Source organism: Heteronotia binoei, chromosome 10 (assembly GCF_032191835.1).
Source record: "Heteronotia binoei isolate CCM8104 ecotype False Entrance Well chromosome 10, APGP_CSIRO_Hbin_v1, whole genome shotgun sequence".
NCBI classification, from domain to species: Eukaryota; Metazoa; Chordata; class Lepidosauria; order Squamata; family Gekkonidae; genus Heteronotia; species Heteronotia binoei.
Genome location: NC_083232.1, coordinates 22089228 through 22111700, shown reverse-complemented (window position 1 = coordinate 22111700; position 22473 = coordinate 22089228). Strand labels below are relative to the sequence as shown.

The window sequence follows — 22473 nt, the reverse complement described above, 5'->3', positions numbered from 1 at the left end:
CACCAACCTTTATTGAAGGTATGAACTTCCGTATACATGCACACTTCTTCAGATGCAGAAGTGTGCATTTACACGAAAGCTTATGCCTTCAACATAACGACGGGGAAAGATAAGGCTCAAACTGTGCCAAGGGTCAAATCAGGGTCGCCAATCCCCAGTTGGGGGCAGGAGATCCCCTGGTTTGGAGGCCCTCTTCCTGGTTCAGAGTTCTCAGAAAGCAGGGGAGGGGGGATGTCTGCTGGGCACTCCATTATTCCCTATAAAGACCATAGGGGGTATAATGAAGAATCAATCCATGAATATCGGGGGCCCTGGAGGAGCTGTTTTTTTGAGGTAGATACACCAACTTTTCAGCATAGAATTTGGCGCCTTGCATCAACCCCCACCTCCCAAGTTTCATAAAGATTGGAGCAGGGTGTCCAATTCTATGAGCCCCAAAAGAAGGTGCCCCTATCCTCCATTATTTCAAATGGAAGGCATGTAAAAGGAGTGCGGCCCCTTTAAGATATGATGTCCAGAACTCCCTTTGGAGTTCAACTGCACTTGTATCAGCCTTGTTCCTGGCTCCACCCCCATGTCCCCAGATATTTCCTGAGCTGGACACGGCAACCCTAGGCTAAGTGGGAAGGACAAAGAAGTCTGTGAAAAGGCTTTGCCGCAAGCCCACTGGGAGACAGGACAGCAAATAATTCCAGAGGTAAAAGCCCAAGACACAGCAGGAATTGTGGAGGAAAGCAGCTCCTGGCATGTTCTCCTTTTGTGCTCTGGAAGGAAAAAAACTTGAGCCCCAACAGCACCTGTTGAGCCATCAGAAGTGACTCCTAGAGAGGCCATGCTTACCCACTGCTTCTTCTTGGTCTGGGAAATCAGCTGTTTGTGCTGGCTGGCTAGCTTCTTGATTTCTTCTAAAAACTCCTCTTTGCACTTCTCCTTGACCTGCTTCGTCTTTCGGTCGCATTCAGTCTGCATGTTCGCAACAGCTTTGTTCACTGCCTGCCTTTTTTCTTCTTCCATGTCAGTACGCAGCTGAATTTTTAAAAAAAAGTTGTGAGTGACGAAACAGAGCAAAAAAAATGTCCCTGTGAAACACACCACATCCTACTTTGTGTATAGGGATGCACCATTTAGCATTGACCCTTGGAGGTTTGCCCCAACTGCTGTCGGCAGGTATTCGTACTGGTGCAAAACTGCCTCTGACAAAAAACCCTCCAAGATGGGTCTGCATTGGTGCAACTGTGCATATCAGCTGTGCAGCTGATCTGTGTGATGTGTCAGGCACACAGGACTCCCATTTACCTGTCCAGGAGGGGAGTTACCATCCCCTAGCCCTAGTTTCCTAGAAGAACTGAGGATCAGAAGAAAAAAATGGCCTCCATATACTGAGGCTCTAGGAATCTTCTCCAGTGTCACTGGTAAAGACCATAGAGACTAGGGGAGACAAAGTATCAGTGACATAACATCCTTTCCCCAAACCCTGACATTCCCAGGCACCGTCCTCAAAATCTCCTGACATTTGCCGAGGGAGATGAGCACCCTGCTTGGAGGTACTACTGTGGTTTACGCATCTGACACACATCAGGGGTCTTGTTAGGCACATTTTGTCATGGTGCACTTCATCCTGCAACACCCCTGACCCTGCAGCAGGTTCAGATGCAGCCTTCTACAAATACTGAAATCTTTTTTGACTGAGAAATGCCGTTCATTATGTAGCATGTGACCAGGGCTTTTTTTGTAGCAGGAACTCCTTTGCATATCAGGCCACACACCTCTGATGTAGCCAATCCTCTGAGAGCTTACAGGGCTCTTAGTACAAGGCCTACTGCAAGCTCCAGGAGGATTGGCTACATCAGGGAGGTGTGGCCTAATATGCAAAGGAGTTCCTGCTACAAAAAAAGCCCTGCCATGACAACAGTGCACAATGTAAGGATGGTGTGCAATCAGAATTAGTGCCTTCTTCGCCAAACCCTGCGGGTACAATCACAGTCAGGTCGATACCTTCTCGAGAGCTTCCCGCACAACCCTCTCCGTTTCCCTCTTGTGATCTGCCTTGATCCTTTCTTTGAAGTCGCTGAAGATTTTGGTGTACTTGTCATGGCACATGTTCTGACACACTCCGTCACTATTGGTCTGGGTGCTCCGGTGCAGCATTTTTGGAGAAGAGGCACTTAACTTCTTGGTCTGGGTTGAGACTGAAACCTTTTCTATGGGCTGAGGCATTGTGGGAATCTCCTGGCTTGAACTCACGGCTTCGGTTTCAGGCTCTGGCTCCTAGGAAGAACCGAGAGGATCATTCGTCTGGATGGTCAGTGAAGACGACCTCAAGCTCCTGGGTGAAAGGAGGTGAGGCCTCGAATATATTGAAGCAACAAATAAATAAGGAATCAAGATATCCTTGCGATGTCCTCTGAAGATAAAGGACTACTGCTGCATTGGCATTCGCAGTATAGCACAAAGAATCCAACAGCATTAACACACTGTGCTGTCTGGCGACCTGATTAAAAAACTAACAAGTCACATCTCGTGCAGAAATACATTAACATGCCCTGGTATCTGATGAAAGAAGCTTTGACTTTGGAAAGCTCATGCCCTGAACATCTTTTTGATCTCTAAGGTTCCACTGGACTCAAATCTAACTGTTCTACTCCAAACTATTGCCATTGGCAGGTCCCCTCATCATGCTGGTGGGGGGAGTTCTGGGAATGGGTGGGACATCACAAAATGTGTTGATGTCACCTGGAAGTGACGTCATCATACTGGTAATGTCGGGGATGTCACTCTGGTTTTGGGGCAAAACACTTTGGTAAAACTGGCATTAAACCATAGAGTTTTGCCCCAAAACCAGAGCATCACCATGCGACATCCCCCTCATGGTGATGTCACATCTGCGTGACATCATCATGTCAGGGGTACTGCTGTTTGGGGGCAGAAGCCCCCCAAACTGGGGGATTCCCCACCTGGACCAGGGGAATGGCAGCCCTACATGGTAGTATATTACAGTTAAGCACTGTAATCTTGTGGAAAAGAAAATCAGCTCTGTCTGATTTTGGTTGCAGAGGAATTGTTTAAGAGCTGAGTAGACAATCAACAAAACTACACAAATGCACCATTTTAATTTAAGAAGAAGACTGCAGATTTATACCCTGCCCTTCTCTCTGAATCAGAGACTCAGAGCGGCTTATCTCCTATGTCTTCTCCCCCCACAACAGACACCCTGTGAGGTGGGTGGGGCTGAGAGGGCTCTCACAGCAGCTGCCCTTTCAAGGACAACCTCTGCCAGAGCTATGGCTGACCCAAGGCCATTCCAACAAGTGCAAGTGGAGGAGTGGCGAATCAAACCCAGTTCTCCCAGATAAGAGTCCGTGCACTTAACCACTGCATCAGGGATCCCCCAACCTTTTTGAGTCCGTGGGCTTCTTTAGAATTCTGATACAGCATGGTGGGCTCAGACACAAAATGGCTGCCACAGGAAGTGGAGCCAGCTATAAAATGGTTCCCGCAGCTTTCTTTCGCAGTGAAGATTATTATGTTGTGGTGACAGCTGCTGCTTCTGAAAACCTACCCAGCCAATGAAATCTCCACTGGCTGATTAGAAGCCTTGCAGGGCAAAAGATGCCCCCTGACCCAACCTGCTTTCTGAAAACACCTAGTGGGCACCAAGAAAAATGTCATTGGGCACCGTGATATGCACCAGCACCATGTTGGGGATCCCTGAAACACATGTTTTCCATCTAATACACCTACAAACCAGCCTAAAAATCCTAAAAGTGCAACATTGGCCATCTCTTAATAGTGGTTAGAAAATGGGGAACAGGCAGCAGATCCACACACTTCCTTCCTCTCCTTCCTGCGCTGTGTGAAGGTGATGCATACATGCTGGCTTCAAATGCAGTTAAGATGGGATCTCTAGTTAGAGTCAGCTTGATTAGTGATGACCATATTAAGACAGAGGAAGGAAGGAGGCAGAATTCATGTCGGAGGTGAAGGGTGGGGACTGCTTCCCAGCTCTTAACCACTATTAAAAGACAGACAGTGTTACGGCTATGCCAGGCCACAGTGCCATGCCATTTTGTGCTTTCCGGGTCCCCTAACAAGATAAACTTTTCAAATAAATAACTAAAACGTTTTGTTTCATCGTGCCATCCATAAGGAAATGACAACGTATTTTACATTAGGCGTTGCCACGTCCTCCCAGCTGCTGATGAAGGGGTAGGGTTGCCAGCTGCAGTTTGGGAAACTACTAGAGATTTGGGGATGGAGGTTGGGAAGGACAAAGAGCTCAGTGGGGTACAGTGCCATAATGTCCACCTTCCAAAGCATCCTTTTTCTCTGGATGGTTGGTGGGGGGGGGGGGAATTGCTCTCTGTAGTCTGGAGGTGAGCTGTAATTCCACAGGATCGCCAGGTCCCACCTGGAGGCTGGCATCCCTGTTTTGCAGATATGGGGGCAAACATCTATGCTTGGCAAAACAATAATGTAAAATTGTTCAGCTCTGAACAGAAGCGGAGTCAAGCGCACTCTTAAAAGAAACCCATCCTTCACACGAAAATGGAACAAAAGCAGAATGTGTGATATCTTAAAAAGGATGCATCTTGCAGTTTTGCTCCACTCTATTTACAGGCACCGGTATCAAAAGTCATGCTGTTCCTTACTTCCTTTTTGGGTTCCACGCTTTGATTACGTCTTCCTTTCTTTGCTCTTGGCTCCTGGGTAACCTTCAGCTGTGAAACAGCCAATACAGTATTAGTTCAAATAGAAATCAGAATCGATGATAGTCAACTACTCTTTTTTGGGGGGGAATTGTTTGACCCGCAAATTACGTATTTGTTAACAACAGTAATTTCTCTTAATGCACTAAAATGTGACAAGCAAGCCAGTCTTGGAGAGGCTGCAAGGAAGACATAATGATATACAAAGAAGTTTATGTGTGAGGCCCAAGGACAATCCTGTACTTCCTTGTAATGCTAGCAAGGCTCAGGAGTCTTTCGGTAGTGCGGAGCCGTTGGCCCCTCCATCCCTCTTCCACCTCTGCTCACTTGTCACCTCTGCTCCCTCAAAGCTGAGTTAGTGTGAGCTAGCTCACAGATTTTTAGCCTCCAGCTCACACATTTTTGTTTTAGCTCAGGAAGGATGACCCTGGAGCACACTAATTTATGCTCACAACTTTAAGGCCAGTAGCTCACAAAATAGGATTTTTGCTCATAAGACTCTGCAGCTTAGAGGGAACATTGGTCATGACCTAATTAATCAGTTCTGTGTTTTTTAACAAACTACAGTTTCCCATTACATCCAATGCAGCAAACACTGGCCTTGTAGACTAGGGCTCCAAACTGGGAGCTTAACCAGCAAAAATGCCAGTCCAGATGCAATATCACTCTAGTTTCTTCATAATCTGGATGTAACCGATTGCACTGCAGTGCCCAGACTGGAGTGGGATTGAGTGAATGCACCCCTGATTCCTTAAAGGTTAATTCGACATGGGCCTAAGAAATGCTTAGTGCTACATACAATGCACAGTGCAGTTCTGGCTGGCTTGGATCAGAGGGTGTGGCTAATATGCAAATGAGTTCCCACTGGGCTTTTTCTGCAAAAATCCCTCTGTGAAACAATGGTGATGTCAGGGGGTGTAGCCTAATATTCAAATAAGTTCCTGCGGGGCTTTTCCTACAAAAAAAAAGCCCAGGTGCTGCATGTGAATCAAGCTGTAGCTTCACCCATTAAAACTTATACCAATATGTTTTTAGGGCACATGAAAAAAACAACCTTTCTCTGTGGGATCTTGTCTTTCTTCCAGGAGAGCAAAAGAAGAATGATTCTATAAACTACAATGTACCAAGCAGAGATTCAGAACAAAGCAGAATGGCTATAACTGATGTGTTACAAACCAACCATTTCCATCCCTCCAAAGCACTGTGGGGAGAAAAACCTCAACAAATAGCACCCAAATTTATCTGAATCCAAACAGGAAACAGACAACAAACTGAGTGGTTAAAGGAAAGGATTTTTTTGACACAGTCAATTTTCTGTGTGGTTGTTTTTAACTGGAAATCATTTAAAATCCTAACCAGAACTTGTGGATACATTCAGTCAGCAACCTTAGCCATTGTTAAGTTAAAATGTACACAAACCTGCCTTTATTTGCTGGACTCATCCCTTTCATCTTGTACAGAACATGAGGATTTCTTGTTAGAAATTAACTCTGGTTATCCAACACTTATGAATGTAGATGTCTGTTTCAACTAGATTCCCTTTCCCTCCTCCACCCTAGGGTTGGCAGCTCCAAGTTGGGAAATACCTGGATTTTGGGGGTGGACCCTGAGAGTGGGGTTTGGGGAGGGGAGGGACTTCCATTGCATATAATGCCATAACGTCCACCTTCAAAAGGAGCCATTTTCTCCAAATGAACTTATCTCTGTCACCTGGAGATCAGTTGTAATAGTAAGAGATCTCCAGCTACCTGCTGGAGGTTGGCAACCCTACTCCACCCCCACTAACGACGATTCTAAACCAGAGTTCAATCCAGGCTTAAAATCACAAGTCATAGAGTTATGCTGGTTAACCCACATGCCTGCATTCTTATGTTGCTGGCAGCTGGAGTCAGTTTCTAAGTGGGACTCTTATTCATTCTCTGGGTGAAGAATATGTGAGCATGGCACCAACACGGTTTGTGCACATTTTTAACTTAATTGTGGTTAAACCTGCAATCAGAGCCATATCCCCAGAATTTCTAATAAAGGGCTGGAATTCACAACATGACATCCAGGGCTTTTTTTTTTGTAGCAGATTAGGCCACGCCCTCCTAATGTAGCCAATCCTCCTGGAGCTCACAGTAGGCCCTGGAAGCTCTTGGAGAATTGGCTTCATCAGGGGTGTGTGGCCTAATATGCAAAGGAGTTCCTGCTACAAAAAAAAGCCCTGATGACATCTTTGAGATTACTCAATCAAAATCACAATGTGGACAACAAAACTAAGATGTGCCACACACATGGCCTTGCTAATGGTTTATAGTACATAACTGGGTGTTTCTGAAGCATTCCGTTATTATTATTATTTGTCCGGAGGGCTTGCCTTGCGGCCTGCCTCTGGCCTCTTGCCGGCTGCCACCGTCGCCGGGAGACGTCCCGCAAGCCTCCAGCCCGAGGGCCGACGAGTCCAGCATCGATGAGGTCTCCAGCAGCTGGCTGGAAAGCTCTCAGACGCCCTCTGGTGCTGTGGGCATTGTCAGCGGCCAACCGCTCACAGCTGGGCTTAATAAAAGTGGGGAAGTGCAGCTGGGAGGGGGCGGGGGTCGCGAGGAACGAGATTTAAAGGGAGCCAGTCAAACACGCGGGGGAGGAAGAGCTCGGTGTTGTCGGTTCGGATGGTACAGAGAGAGAGAGAGAGAGGAACGAATGACAAGAGCAAGAGCAGTCGGAGGTGCCTAGGGGCCTTTAACCTTCAGCCTCCCCCGCTCAGTCTGAGGCGTGTCTGGTTCCTGGTTTAATCCATCCTGAAGCGGTCGCCCAGCCCCTCCCAGGCTCCAACAGAGGGAGAACCTGACATTATTATTATTATTATTATTTATATTCCGCCCATTCCCCCATGGGGGCTCAGGGTGGAGTACATCAATATAGATAATAATAAAATCACAATAAATTACAATAAAATCAATTACAATAACTAGTGAGTTCCAGAATCTGCCATCCCGAAGGAAGCGCTGGTGCAGTTCTAGCAGGATGGTACAGTAGTGCGGTATCGCAGTGTGGTACCGCAGGGAGCCCAGCCGATCTAACAAATTGATGCCCAAAAGCCTGGCGGAACAGCTCCATTTTACAGGCCCTACGAAAGGCTAACAAGCCAGGTAGGGCCTGGATCTCCATAGGGTGCTGACTCCACCATGTCAGGGCCAGGACCAAAAAGGTGAACCTTTGGTGTACTAGTACAGACATAGGAAACAATGTCCCCCGCCCCCACTATTTGTTCTGCAAGTTCGGGGTATTCTGGATGGTGTCCATGATGCCGTGGAACTGAGTATAAATTTTCTACTTACAAAGAAACAAGTGCTACTATTTCTATGACCGCAACAGTTTTCAAAATCAGCCACAAGAATAAAAATGACTGCGGCTGTCTCCACTGAAGCAGCAAGTTCATACTGAGGTCCCTCCAGGGGATTATGTGCCTCTCACAAACAATAGCATGGAAAAATTACTTATTTGGATGAACTGGCCTGTAACAACTGTACAAAGAAGAATGGCGATAGTAACAATATAGCCGCTGTGTTTCAGGCATCACAAACAGCTATGCTTGTATCCAAGATCATCTCAGGACTGACAGAAGCTGGTATGCAGCGAAAAATCAGGCAACCCGTTTTTAAAGAAAGATACGTTCCTAGCTCTCACGACTTAGGAGAAAAGCTTAAAATCAATGGCAGCATGCTGGGTGAAATCTCACAAGACACAGGCAGAATGAAGGGGAATGGAACTGGTGGATCTCTGAATTGCAAGCTGAAGCCTCGATCTGCCCATACTTTCCCTTTTTCATCCCCAAAATCCTTGGCCAAACTGTTCACATTCTTTGCATATCATCAGCTTAGCAACAGCCAACATTAAGCAAAATTAGCAACTATGTGCACTTCAGATACTAACCAAAGGTTATTCCAATTAAAAATCTGGGGGATTCCTTGCAACAGGCCACAGACAAGGCCGCTGTCTATTTTGAGGTAGAACACAGAGCTGGAGTCATAAGGAATGGGGAGGGGGGGGGAGAGAAACCACCTAGCTTTGTGTAAGCCCATCCACAACTTTCCAGGTCTGCTCACCTGTTCATTACTGGTGGAAGAAATGCTAGATTCTGCTTCCTCCTCTCCTTTGTCCTCATTCTTTGATTTCCAGAATCTGCCATCCCGAAGGAAGCGCTGGTGCAGTTCTAGCTCATCACATGCTTTCTTCCAGCCCATGCTGCGCTTCACATGCAGCCGATGTATGTTAACTGTGATGTCCTGGATGTTTTCGGAAGGGATCCAGGCCCTGCACAGTGTAAATCAAAAGACACTTAGGAAGGATTGAGCGAGCGATTACATATCACTCTCAGGCATTGAAATGATCTAGGGCACAGCTTTCCAAAGGAGTACACTGCACATAATTTCAGTCACCCCAATACATCAATGAGGTCAAATCCACTTATGATGCCATTGTATCACAGATCCAATGAGACTGCAGCACAGGGAAGTGGCCATGGATCTGACTTTCTGGAAGGTACTGTTTGTGCCTCAAAAGCACCTGTATAATTTCCACAACACTGCTTTTTGGAGAGAAAAAAAAAGGGGGGGGGGAGAAATCCAAACCCTGTGTGTGTTATGTGCAATCCAGCTGCTTCCAACTTCCCGTGACCCTCTGAGTTAATAACTTCCAAAACATTCTAGCATTAACAGACTTGCTCAGGTCTTGCCAACTGGAAACTGTGGCTCCCTTTACTGAGTCAAAGTTTCTCATGTCGGGGCTTCCTCTTTCCTGCTGACTCTAACTTTTCCTAGCGTTATTGTCTTTTCCCGTGCATTTTGTCTTCTCATGATGTGACCAACATATGATAGCTTTGGTTTAGTTACCTGAGCTTCGAGGAAGAATTCAGGCTTGATTCTGATCTAGAACACACATCTGTCTCTTTGTTGGTCCATGGTACTCGTAAAACTCTCCTCCAACACCCCGTTTCAAACGAATCAAAAGGTCTTATATATCCTCAATGCATCTGTTATTATAACTATCCGTGTAAATTTGTCATAAGAAGAAATCCAATCTTTTTGTCATGGGATTTGCATTTGTGTGTATATTTCTAAAACCCAATGTCAGAAATTCCTCTTTAAAAGTTCCTTTTAAAAAAAAATAGGAAGAAAGACTATCTTACAGTTGTTCCAAACCTCTAGTGTAAAAAAGGCAGTGCACACAAAGAAAAGCAAAGGGTGTTGGTTACCCACTGAGCAATTCTTTCTTCTGTGCAACCCTCATCTATTTCATGACCCCTGTCAACAATAGGGGTGTTTGTTGCAGTACAGAGGCCCATTAGGGTCATATGAAGGTGGAACTCCTCAGGTAAGGATATCAGGTAAGGATATCATTATTTTCCCTGCAGTTCTGACCTCTCTTATCTGAATTTGTGCCTACTAGGCTCCACAGTGATAAGTGCCGTTCTTTTATTCAGATGGCTGTTTGAAAAAAGGGTTCATGCAGACCTTAACACACAGTCTGTTTTATTTGAAAGGCAGCATCCTTGTGGTAATCAAGAAAGTGGAATCTCTCCTGAATCGCTTAGCAGCGTTGATTTTTTCTTCTTCTCAAATCATGGAAGTGTGAAGAGGAAAAAATGCTTTCAGCAGTCTGTGATCATTTTAGTTCAGCGGCAGGAAAGGCGGTGAATATTGTCACAAGCTGGCAGCGTGAAAAGTACCTTTGGTGGTGATGGCCGAAAAAGCGAACGTCAACCTGATTGTCTTCTTTCTGCATGACTTTGGCAGGCCAGAATCCAAAACCTTTCATTTTAGCCCAAACTAGCTCGTGATTGGGTATCTGGAAATTACAGAAACTTGTTAAGATTTCTGATGAGGCTTAAAGCACTGCATTGCAACCCCATAATGAAATGTAACAATGGTTTTTACCCACTTTTTAAATAAGACTCCAGTTTCTTTTCTTCTCTTTTAATAACCCAGTGTAGGAAAGTTCCTATAGTGCAGGATAAGGTTTGGAGGTGGAATGAACTGACTTTTAGTCTCATGAGTAATATGGCTGCATGATATGTTCCAAATGAAGGATAGCTTTTTGTATCCCGCTTTTCTCCACTCTAAAGACTCCCAAAAGTGGCTTACGATCGCCTTCCCTTCCTTTCCCCACAACACTCACCTTGTGAGGTAGGTGGGGCTGAGAAGGTTCTGAAAAACTGACTGGCCCAAGGTCACCCAGCAGGCTTCATGTGGAGAAGTGAGGAATCAAACCCGGTTCTCCAGATTAGAGTCCGCTGCTCTTAACCACTGCACCACGCTGGCTTTCTATTGTTGGAATTAAAGGATTCCACCAATACGAACATGTTCTTTTGTGGTCTTTAATCCCACCAAGTGCCTTTCCCTCCAAAAATAATCTTATTAACGTTCCAAACCATAAGAACATAAGAACATAAGAACATAAGAGAAGCCATGTTGGATCAGGCCAACGGCCCATCAAGTCCAACACTCTGTGTCACACAGTGGCAAAAAATGTTATATACACACATACACTGTGGCTAATAGCCACTGGTGGACCTGTGCTCCATACACTGTGGCTAATAGCCACTGATGGACCTGTGCTCCATATTTTTATCTAAACCCCTCTTGAAGGTGGCTATACTTGTGGCCGCCACCACCTCCTGTGGCAGTGAATTCCACATGTTAATCACCCTTTGGGTGAAGAAGTACTTCCTTTTATCCGTCTTAACCTGTCTGCTCAGCAATTTCATCGAATGCCCACGAGTTCTTGTATTGTGAGAAAGGGAGAAAAGTACTTCTTTCTCTACTTTCTCCATTCCATGCATTATCTTGTAAACCTCTATCATGTCACCCCGCAGTCGACGTTTCTCCAAGCTAAAGAGTCCCAAGCGTTTCAACCTTTCTTCATAGGGAAAGTGCTCCAGCCCTTTAATCATTCTAGTTGCCCTTCTCTGCACCTTCTCTAAAGCTATAATATCCTTTTTGAGGTGCGGCGACCAGAACTGCACACAGTACTCCAAATGAGACCGCACCATCGATTTATACAGGGGCATTATGATACTGGCTGATTTGTTTTCAATTCCCTTCCTAATAATTCCCAGCAATGCCATGCTGGGAATTATTAGGAAGGGAATTGAAAACAAATCAGCCAGTATCATAATGCCCCTGTATAAATCGATGGTTGCATGATATGTTCCAAATGAAGCAAACCATCTTTGCTTCTAATCATTTTGATTTATTACACTGCACAATATTAGGGGGATGGCATTATCATTGGATATTATAGTGCATGAAAACTATTCTAATGCCTAGGGAACATAAATGGGAAGAGGACAGTAGGGGAAAAAATTGACAAATGGGTGGGAGCACCCATGTCATCATGACTGCTCTCCATGGCCGTTGTAAGCACTGGAGTGACTGAGGGCTCCAACTGATGTTATGCGCGGCCAGGGCTTTTTTTGTAGCAGGAACTCCTTTGCATATTAGGCCACACCCTCTGACATAGCCAATCCTCAAAGAGCTTACAGTAGGCCCTGTAAGAAGAGTCCTGTAAGCTCTTGGGGGATTGGCTACATCAGGGAGGTATGGCCTAATATACAAAGGAGTTTCTGCTACAAAAAAAGCCCTGTGCATGACCCAAACTGTGGTACCATCAACATCAAGGAGCTGTGATTCATAAGTGCTGTGGAACCAGTTTCTGCTCACAAGCATGGGATGGGAAGATGAGGGGCTTCAGCCTTCTCTCCTGAGCCATTTTCTCAAGCCTAAACAGCTGTAGTCAAATCGGGTCATGCATGGTATTTAGTTAAGCCCTGAGGATGTCTTCCTGCAGAGCTTCCAGCGTCTGCGTTATCCTCAGGGTGCTTCCATTTGTTTATTCTAGCTTGTCTTGGAACTCAAATCACAGTCTAGTTCAATCCACAAACAAATGAAACAGCAACATCAGCATAAGCGTCTTAATGTTGTGCCTAGTGGACTTGCAGTGCAAAACTGATGCGCACAGCAGGAAGGGCAGGAGGCTGAATGGGGAAGGATGCAAGAAGAAGAAGATGGTGATGATATTGGATTATATCCCACCCTCCACTCTGAATCTCAGAGTCTCAGAGCGTCTCACAATCTTCTTTATCTTCCTCCTCCACAACAGACACCCTGTGAGGTGGGTGAGGCTGAGAGAACTCTTACAGCAGCTGCCCTTCCAAGGACAACCTCTGCCAGAGCTATGGCTGATCCAAGGCTATTCCAGCAGGTGCAAGCGGAGGAGTGGGGAATCAAACCTGGTTCTCCCAGTTAAGAGTCCGCACACTTAACCACTACACCAAACTGGCTCTCATTGGCTAAGAGGAAGCACCCAGGCCTGCATCCCATACGAGGGACAGGATCACATCTCATTGACAGAGCACCTGTCTGACTGGCTGTGCAATGGGTACATCTGAATGCCTATTAATGCTTTTACTTAACATCTGAAATTCAAAGACAGACTGACTCTGTACATGCAGCTTTCATGGGTAACCCAGAAAAGAGGGGGCTGCTCCAAGGCAAAATGAAGGTGCGAAGACAAATGGCGCGAAGGAAAGAACCTTTAATGATTGTATGAGCCCTATGCATTTTGCATGCAGCTCCATCCGGGGGGGAATCTATCAAAATAATAAAAAAATATCAAAGTATATTAAATACATCGTTTCAGAAACAAAGCATATTGGTACAACACAGGGCATTTTTACAGCGCATGTACAGAGTGCAATTCACAATTAAGTTATTTATACGAAAACCATTAAACCAGCATTAACATCCACTACACACTACATAATCAGAAATGTTCTCATTTAATCCTTTAGGGTACAGAGTTCCCAGTTTCCAAACCCATTCAACCTCTTTCCTCAATAGATTTCTTTCATCCTGTCTGTCACATAAGAGGCTGAATGGGTTTGGAAACTGGGAACTTTCCACCTTAAAGGGTCAAATGAGAACATTTCCTGGCAGACACTCATGTAGATAAGAGCCAAGACATGCCCAGACAGTTCACTCTGCTACATGTACATACCGGAATGGATCTAAAAAAAATGTGGAAGGTCAGTATGATCCTTAATCAAATTAAATGAAGAATTTTACACAATTATGTAATATATACTGGATGTTAATGCTGGCTCAGTTGTCTAAGTATTAATAACTTATTGTGAATTGCACTCTGTACATGCTCTGTGAAAATGCCCTATGCTTTATCAATATGTTTAAATTGCTTTTGAAATGATGCATTTAATATACTTTGTATCCCCCTGACGAAGCTGCATGTGAAACACGTAGGGGTTAAACAATCAGTAAAGGTGCTTTCCTTTGCCCCATTTGTCTTCTTGCTTTCATGGCTAACAGTCATTGACAAAATTATCCTCTGTGCCAGGGGTGGTCACACTATGGCTTTTTCACTCATATTGTGTGGCTCTTGGAGCCCCCACTACCCTGTTGGCTGACTTGGAGAAAGCATGTGTCTCTTTAAATCACTTCTCCAAGCCAAGCCAGCCAGCAGTTTGAAGAATGAATTTAAAGTTGATTTCTTTCCACCTCTCCCCCCTCCCCATCTATTTTCTTTCCTTCCTTCCTGTCTTTTGGCTCTCAAACATCTGATGTTCATGTGTTGCGGCTCTCAAACATCTAATGTTTATTCTGTGTGGCTCTTAAGTTGAGCAAATCTGGCCACTCCTGCTCTATGCCTAATACTTTTCAAAAGAGCTCCTGGCACAGTGCAGCAGCGCTTAATTGTTCGCTGTGCGAAGAAGTGAGATGAAGAAATAAACTTACGCAAGGATAGCAGAACCAATTGTCAGGACGTGCATTTGATAAATAAAAACAATTCTTGCAAAGCTGAAGCTCATCCAGCTGAAAAAAAAGCACATTGTCAATAATATACTTCTTGTGATACTGAAAAGCAGCACTCTAACAAACTGAAAATGAGAATTTGCAAAAGGTTTTTTCATGCTTGCCCTCTGTGTTTTGCAGGATCGCACTGGGAGCATCAACTATGCAAAACACTGGCTTCAGAAATTTATTCTTTCAAAGAGTGATGCTAAAACTCCTTTAATAATTTTTAACAAGCCATGACATATATAGAAAAGAATAATTATCGCACTGAAAAGAATTTCCAAAAGCTCAGAACTAATTGGGTTATGGAGGCAGAGCAAGCACGATAGCTGTCATTATCACTATTTAGGCGTCTCGGTTTTTCATTTCAACTAGAACATGGCTTCGAGGTTTCAATCAAGCGAACAAGAAGAAAATGTAGCTGGCCTAGATGAGCACACGCGTGCTATCTGACAACAGAGAAGCCACCCCATACATCATCACTCCATTAACTAATCAGCCTTTTTTGCACACGTTGAACCAGAATTTTTTAAAGTGCCTGAAAATGAACTTCATTCGTTCCATTTTGAGTTTGTGTAACTTCTAAAATGAACAAAATGAAGTCCACAGCGGTTTGGAAAGATGCAAATAGGACAAGAAACCAACGCGACAGATATTATGAAAACTTTAAAGGGTCGACAACACTTCTCTTTGGACTATCAATATTGCATTAAGGGCTGTGCTAGTTTTCTTTAATCCCAGGCTACCTTGCAGGATAAACATGACCGGTTTTTTAAATAAAAACAAACGCGCAATTATCTAATGGTATTGCCAAGCAGCTGGCTTTGCTGAAGATCACTCACCTCGTGGCAGGTATCTTTGTAAAGCATCCTGGCTATATCCGCTTGCTCGCTGTCAGCTGTGAAGCAAAACACATCTAAATGTATAAATCACATCTAAGTAAGCGCTTGTACAGATTTCACGCAACAGTAAATACGCAGTCTCTTTTTAGCTCCGAGGGCTTAAAAAAAAGAAGAAAAGAGATTCACAGCAGAGCTGTGCTTTAAAGTCACCCGGAGTGGTTCATGGGGCATTTGCACAACTATTTGCTACTGAAGGGTGTGCTCTTTGTAGTAGTGTAGTGGTTAAGTGTAGTTTGGTGTAGTGGTCTGGTGTAGTAGTTAAGTGTGCAGACTCTTATCTGAGAGAACCAGGTTTGATTCCTCACTCCTCCACTTGCAGCTGCTGGAATGGCCTTGGGTCAGCTATAGCTCTCATAGGAGTTGTCCTTGAAAGGGCAACTGCTGTGAGAGCCCTCTCAGCCCCACCCACCTCACAGGGTGTCTTTTGTGGGGAGAAGATATAGGAGATTGTAAGCCGCTCTGAGGCTCTGATTCAGAGAGAAGGGCAGGGTATAAATCTGCAGTCTTCTTCTCTTAAATGAATCATGTACCCATGCCAGAAACATGTGGTTGATGAGAGCTTTCCAGTGCATGTTATGAAACACTAGGTACATTTACCAGGATTAAAAAAAAATGTATTTACCAAATAGGGTGAAGCAGTTCTTTCCAGTTGCCCCCTGTGGTGAACAAGGGACAATAATTCTTCCTCCATGTGTCACCTCCCCCCCCCCCCCAATATTTGGCCTGGGTCCCATGAATATGTCTGGAATACGGGAAGGATCAAATGTAGTTCAAAGCCCACACTGCAGTGTTGTGTGAGAAGGAGTGATAACGCAAGCATGAATGGTGATGTCTAAGAGGTATAACGGAATGCATGCAGTGATTACTGTCCCAATTTGCTACCATTTCTGCAAGCAGAAAAAGGTGACAACAATCAAATCCTGCTGATCTGAACACAAACCAGGGCTTGAGCAAGGGTACATGTGGGAATGGAACGACACCTTAGGATCTGAGCCCTGTTTTTTTTTTTCTCCCCTGAAGTAAACACCTGGGCTTGCCGGAGTTGCTTAGAACTATTAGCTTGGAAAACACCTGCAACACACCTGGATTCTGTGATAAATTGTGGTTCCAAATGAACTGGCTGATCTGTTGGGAGCTGGCAGACAGTTTGGTCCAGCCAACAGAGTTTCCCGTTTTTCTTCTCTACAACCTCGTTTCTACAGCTCTATTCGTAATTCTACCTGATCCACAAGTGCAATGGCACTGAGAGAAGTGACAACAAAAAATAGGGGAAGGAGATGGAGCTAAAAGGTTAAGAAAGCAAAATCAGAAAGACAACTGGAGCTGAGCTGGGTATCTGCCTTTCAATCTGCACACTGAAAGTTGCTGTGCAACTTTTTTCGCTGGAAAGCAGGCAACCTGTGTGTGGGGGGAATCAATGTTTTTAAACACATTTAGAGAAAAATAGTTTTCTAAAGTTGTGATGCTCCTCATACAAAATCTGAGGGGACATTTCAGGCTGCTGCCGGGAGGGAGGTGGAAAAATAGCACTCTGAAGGCAGAAACCCTTGTTCCTGCCAAAATGTCTTGTCTGGATCCAAACCACAAAGAGGGAGGCCAGCTGAACTCTAAGTCCATCGCTCCAGGAAGTTTTCACAAGCTGAGTCTTTTTGTAGGACCCCAAGTTTGTGTGCAGCCTGGGGAGTTTTCCTGAGCGAGACTGTGATGAGTCGCCTAGTTCAGGGACCGTCCCTAAAACTCATGCCAGTTGCCCCCTTCTAGCATTTTGGAGATATCTGGCAGATTCTATGGTCTAGATCAGGGGTGGCCAAACTTGCTTAACGTAAGAGCCACATAGAATAAATATCAGATGTTTTAAAACAATTTTATTTGGTAACATATGGCAACATATTTCTTGCATCATTAATAACTTCTTTTATCTATCCCATATATTACTTTCTACGCCCCCCGCCCCCCGTTACTTGACCCCCGCCGATGTTATTTACTTAAAATACTAATATTTAAAGGTACCCTTAACTAATAAAAACAAACATTAATATTCTCCTTTTTTCTAAGACTTAATCATTATCAAAAATTGTCCAATGTCCTTTTATTTTCCACCCTTTTTCTACATATCTTCTGAACTTTTTCCACTCCATCTTGAAAACTTCTATATCATAGTCCCTTAAAATTCTTGTTAATTTGTCCATTTCACTCCACGTCATAACTTTTACAATCCAATCCCATTTCTCTGGTTTTTTTTTTTGCTTCCACAACTGCACATACAATGTACTAGCAGCTGAAAGCAAGTACCAAATTATAGTTCTATCTTCTTTTGGAAATTTTTCCATTTGTAATCCCAACAGAAAAGTCTCTGCAACTTTCTTAAAATCATATCCCAAGATCTTAGAAATTTCTTGTTGAATCATCTGCCAATACTTTTTTGTTCATTCACAAGTCCACCACATATGGTAGAAAGAACCTTCATGCTTTTTACATTTCCAACATCTATCCGGCATCTTGTTGTTCATCTTTGCCAATTTTTTAGGAGTCATATACCATCTATACATCATTTTAAAACAGTTCTCTTTAATACTATGACATGTCGAGAGCTTCATAGAGTTCTTCCACCAATATTCCCAAGTTTCCATCTGTATTCCTTTATTTACATTAATTGAACTCTAGAAGTCTGAGAGCCACAAGACAAGGAAGGAAGGGAGGAAGGGAGCGAGAGAGGGGTAGAAAGAAAGCAACTTTAAATGCATTCTCCAAGCCACCTTAGAGAAGTGATTTAAAGAGAGAAATGCCTTCTCCAAGCCAGCTGATGGAGTGGTGGGGACTTCAAGAGCCAGACAATATGTGTGAAAAGAGCCACATGTGGCTCCCGAGCCATAGTTCGGCCACTCCTGGTCTAGATGCAAAACAATGAACCCTTTTAAAGGAGTACCTAAACACCTTCAGAATCTATACTGAAACTGCAGTGGGTTTCAGCACAGCCCGTTCTGAACCCTGAAAGGACTCTCCAAACCAAGTAAAGACCCAATTGTACTATCCTTCTAAAATGACTGCTCAAGATCTTTTTGTGGACATCCTCCCATGCAACCACACTTACCTCCATAAAAAATAACCGTGTTGTGTAGAAGAAGCTGAGCATCTGCTTTGAACTCCTCGTAACTCCTGTACTTTCCTTCATTTACTTTCTAAACAGATTTTAAAAATATATATATAAATAAGACATGTACTAGAGCAGTCAAAAGTTATATATATTTTTCCCTCAGGGGTGTCAAATATATGGAACCATCCAACAAGGATCATCGTGAAGGTGGAGAACAAACTTGGCGTAAGTAGGAAGTCCCAATTTCAATCTCCAGAACCTCCAATTAAAGGGGGAAAGGCCTTTGTTGGGCAAAAAGACATGGCGGCTACTATTAGCTTATGTTCACTCAGAGAGTTTCCTAGCATGGAGCATCTGATTTTCTACAGTGTTCTTTAAATGTGCATATGTATGCACTGTTCATCCGTATGCATCCTTTAATCTTCTTTTGACAAGGCAAAGCTCCGACATTTCCCAGAACTGCAAGGGAACATACCTCTTGAATAGTTGGAACATCGACAGCCGTGTGCACCAGTCGACGATACATGGGGTGTTTGTTGTCCTTGCCTTTCTTGTTTAGATCGATAGCCTAAAAAAGCCCACCAACAAAGCATCAGTTTAGAAACTGGGTCAAAGAAAGAGGAGAATAAATTGGAAGTCTTCAGATGAAGGGTTGAAATAATTTCTGCCTGACAAGTAAAACCGCCCGTCAGTTAAGCGGCATTTTCCCACTCGGTCTTCATATCACTAGGCAACCTGGAGAAAAAGCCCTCTACATTGAATTTGCAGGCACCTCCTATAGGCTATTCTTGTTAAAATCTGGTCCAGGTAACCAAGAAGCTAAACCCTTAGTATAACTATCTGCACCCAACATTTTAGCAAAAAAAATATTTGCCTCAAACACATAAAACTGTTTTATACACTTGCAGGAAATTCTCAAGTGAAAAAAAATTCTAGTAAAATTCTACCTTGATGTTCTTCTGCTTCCCCTGCTCCCCCTCCCAGACATTCTTAGTAATGGGAGCTGATGGGGAGGGATGGATGGATGGATGGATGGATGGATGGATGGATGGATGGATGGATAATCTATCCATCCTCTATCTATCTATCTCCATCCATCCATATCTCTCTCTCTCTCTCCATCCATCCATCATCTCTCCCTCCCACCCTCCTTCTCTCTCTCTCTCTCTCTCCCTCTACCTCTCCATCCATCATCTGTCCGTCCATCCATCCATCCATCCATCCATCCATCCATCCATCCATCCATCTATCTATCTATCTCTCTATCTATGAAAAAGATAGATTTCTAAGATGGACTCTCTCTCTCTCTGGAAAAGACAATAATGCTAGGAAAAAATGAAGGCAATAGGAAAAGTGGAAGACCTAAGATAAAATAAATGGTCTCAAAGAAGCCACAGCCCTCAGTTTGCAAGGTCTGATTGAGGCTGTTAGTGATAGGGCATTTTGGGGGTCATTAATTCAGAACATCACTATAAGTCAGAAGCAACTTGCTAGGACTTACCACAAACACACACATGGGATTACTAAAAACTGATAAAATATTTTTAAGAATCACACAATGTTTCCCCACAATTCAGTGAACTAGAAGTGTACAAAAAACTAAAATTATACCAAAACTGAATTTGGCAACCTAGGCCTAATATCATTGCTATAAAACCATCAAGAGGGCCCGAGTTTAGAGTTCTTTTTAAAGTACTGCTCAAAATTGAATTTTAAAAGTAAAAATTTGAAATGTCAGATTTGAAACCTGCAAATGAGCAATGTATGTAAAAAGGTTTTAGTTCTTATAGGAAGAATCATTGGGGAAAGGGAGCCAGTTTGGTGTAGTGGTTAAGTGTGTGGTCTCTTATCTGGGAGAACCGGGTTTGATCCCCACTCCTCCATTTGCACCTGCTGGCATGGCCTTGGGTCAGCCATAGCTCTTGCAGGAGTTGTCCTTGAAAGGGCAGCTGCTGTGAGAGCCCTCTCAGTCCCACCCACCTCACAGGGTGTCTGTTGTGGGGGAGGAAGGTCAAGGAGATTGTGAGCTGCTCTGAGATTCTTCGGAGTGGAGGGCGGGATATAATTCCAATATCCAATATCAATATCTTAATCGTAAAGGATGCATAGCTCCCTCCCCCACCCCAATTAACGTAGGAAACTCACAGGCAGGGTACTGGATGGCAACCTCAGCTATTGTTTATGCAAGAAGAGCACTTGATCTACTTCTACCTATTTTTTTTTAATTTTCTTCTACCCTCATTGAAATTACAGATTTCATGATGTTCTCAACAGTAATGGCATACTTAGGGCTAGTTAAACCATAAACATTATTCCAAATGTAATATAACTTATGGAAGAATTATACTCAGAGCCTACTCAGATGGGGATGCTGAGTCGCAGCCCAGGAGATTTCAGTCACTCCTTACATTTGCAACTCAGCTGGGAGATAAGGCATCATTGGCTTTTGCTCCCTTCCTGTGTCCACATCATTTTGCCAGTCCATTCTTCTGCCTTACAGCAATTGTGACCCCAGCATATAAGGCAGAGGCAAAAGGAGGCCAGAAGAATCAAGAGGAAAAATGGCTACTGGCAGAAAAGAGAAGCCACCACCTTCTTCCACCGGTCTCCTGATTCACAGGAGGGAATTGAAAGGTACAAGGAAATTTGGTCAACCTAATCCTAGATGCTACACTAGAAAGTATGTACTATGAGACTGGATTTGGATTTATACCACGCCCCTCACTTGGGAGTCTCAGAGCAGCTTACAATCTCTTTTCCTTTCCTCTCCCCACAACAGAGCAGCTCTTTCAAGAAATGTGACTGGCTCAAGGTCACTCAGCAGGTGCAAGTGAAGGAGTGGGGAATCAAACCCGGCTCTTCCAGATCGGAGCCCGTGCACTTAACCACTACACCAAACTGGTTGTCCCTTATTAAAGAAATCAGGGCTCATTCATAATAGGAATTTAAATCAATCAATTGACTGACTGGTTGAATTTCATATGCCTTACATGCGAATAAAGTAATAGTTCTGAAGAAAACTCTACTTTGGTCTTTGATGCTGCATGCGTAAGACTCATCCCAGAAGAGGCATTCCTTTGAGGGACTGAAATAGGATGCCTCTTCCACATTGCCCAGGTATCAATTAAAGAGCACGCCCTTATTAGGTGCAAACTGGATATGAAGTTTCAATACTCACTCGTTCCTTCATGCGGGAGACAATGAAGCGCAAATACGTACTCATCTCTTGCTTGCTTGTGTTCTTCTTCTTAATGCTCTGGTAAAGAACAGCAGCTTTATTTCAGATTTATGCATTTTACTACTTGTGTCTTTTTTAAAGCTCCACAATACAAAGATTTAAAAATGCCAAGAACAACAGTTTTAGCTGCATTTTAATCCAAGCAAGCTAGGGGGGGGGAAATATTTTCTATCGCCTATCAGCCTAAGTCAAATGTCAAGAAATGAATGCTGATTAGTCAAAAGTATGTTTAGAACGATGCTGGGCTCTCCATCCTCAAAGTCACTGCATTTTCCGTATTGTTTAATGTCTCATGTCTAATATTTTATGCTTTCATTTTTAAAATGCTAGTCTATTACATAGTTAATTAGATATCACGTCCTATTGATTGTGCAACCTTGCACTGTGTAATCCACCTAGAGTCTCAGTGGAGAAAGGAAGGCAAAAATAGAGAAATAACCTGTCTCCAATATATGCATTCATAACATGCAGGACTCATACCCCTTAAAAGAAAAGAAAAATGAAGAAAATCTCTCTACGGTTCTAAAACTAATAAAGTTAACTGTCACTGTATAATTATAAATTTTCCACAGCACTCTTAACATGCTATTCCATCTGTAAAGCCCCTTAATTGGAAGGAACTTTACTGAATGCGTGGAATTGCTGAAACCTACAAAACTTGTGTCCCCATATAGTTATTTAA

General features: G+C 43.7%; 1 protein-coding gene across 6 annotated transcripts in view; it reads right to left on the bottom strand.

Moving 5' to 3' along the window:
- The window catches only part of ZMYND11 (zinc finger MYND-type containing 11), a 146280-nt gene that overhangs the window by 6265 nt on the left and 117542 nt on the right, over positions 1 to 22473 (bottom strand). For 4 of the 6 annotated variants that reach the window (XM_060248082.1, XM_060248076.1, XM_060248081.1 and 1 more), the window contains 10 exons: positions 21732 to 21809; positions 19029 to 19121; positions 18551 to 18638; positions 15400 to 15455; positions 14498 to 14575; positions 10417 to 10535; positions 8795 to 9002; positions 4650 to 4718; positions 1996 to 2268; positions 841 to 1026 (listed from right to left, as the gene is read on the bottom strand). In XM_060248082.1, coding sequence (XP_060104065.1) covers positions 841 to 1026; positions 1996 to 2268; positions 4650 to 4718; positions 8795 to 9002; positions 10417 to 10535; positions 14498 to 14575; positions 15400 to 15455; positions 18551 to 18638; positions 19029 to 19121; positions 21732 to 21809 — 1248 coding nt within the window. The remainder of the gene's footprint in view (positions 1 to 840; positions 1027 to 1995; positions 2269 to 4649; positions 4719 to 8794; positions 9003 to 10416; positions 10536 to 14497; positions 14576 to 15399; positions 15456 to 18550; positions 18639 to 19028; positions 19122 to 21731; positions 21810 to 22473) is intronic. The other 2 variants (XM_060248079.1, XM_060248080.1) reach the window with 1 other exon arrangement.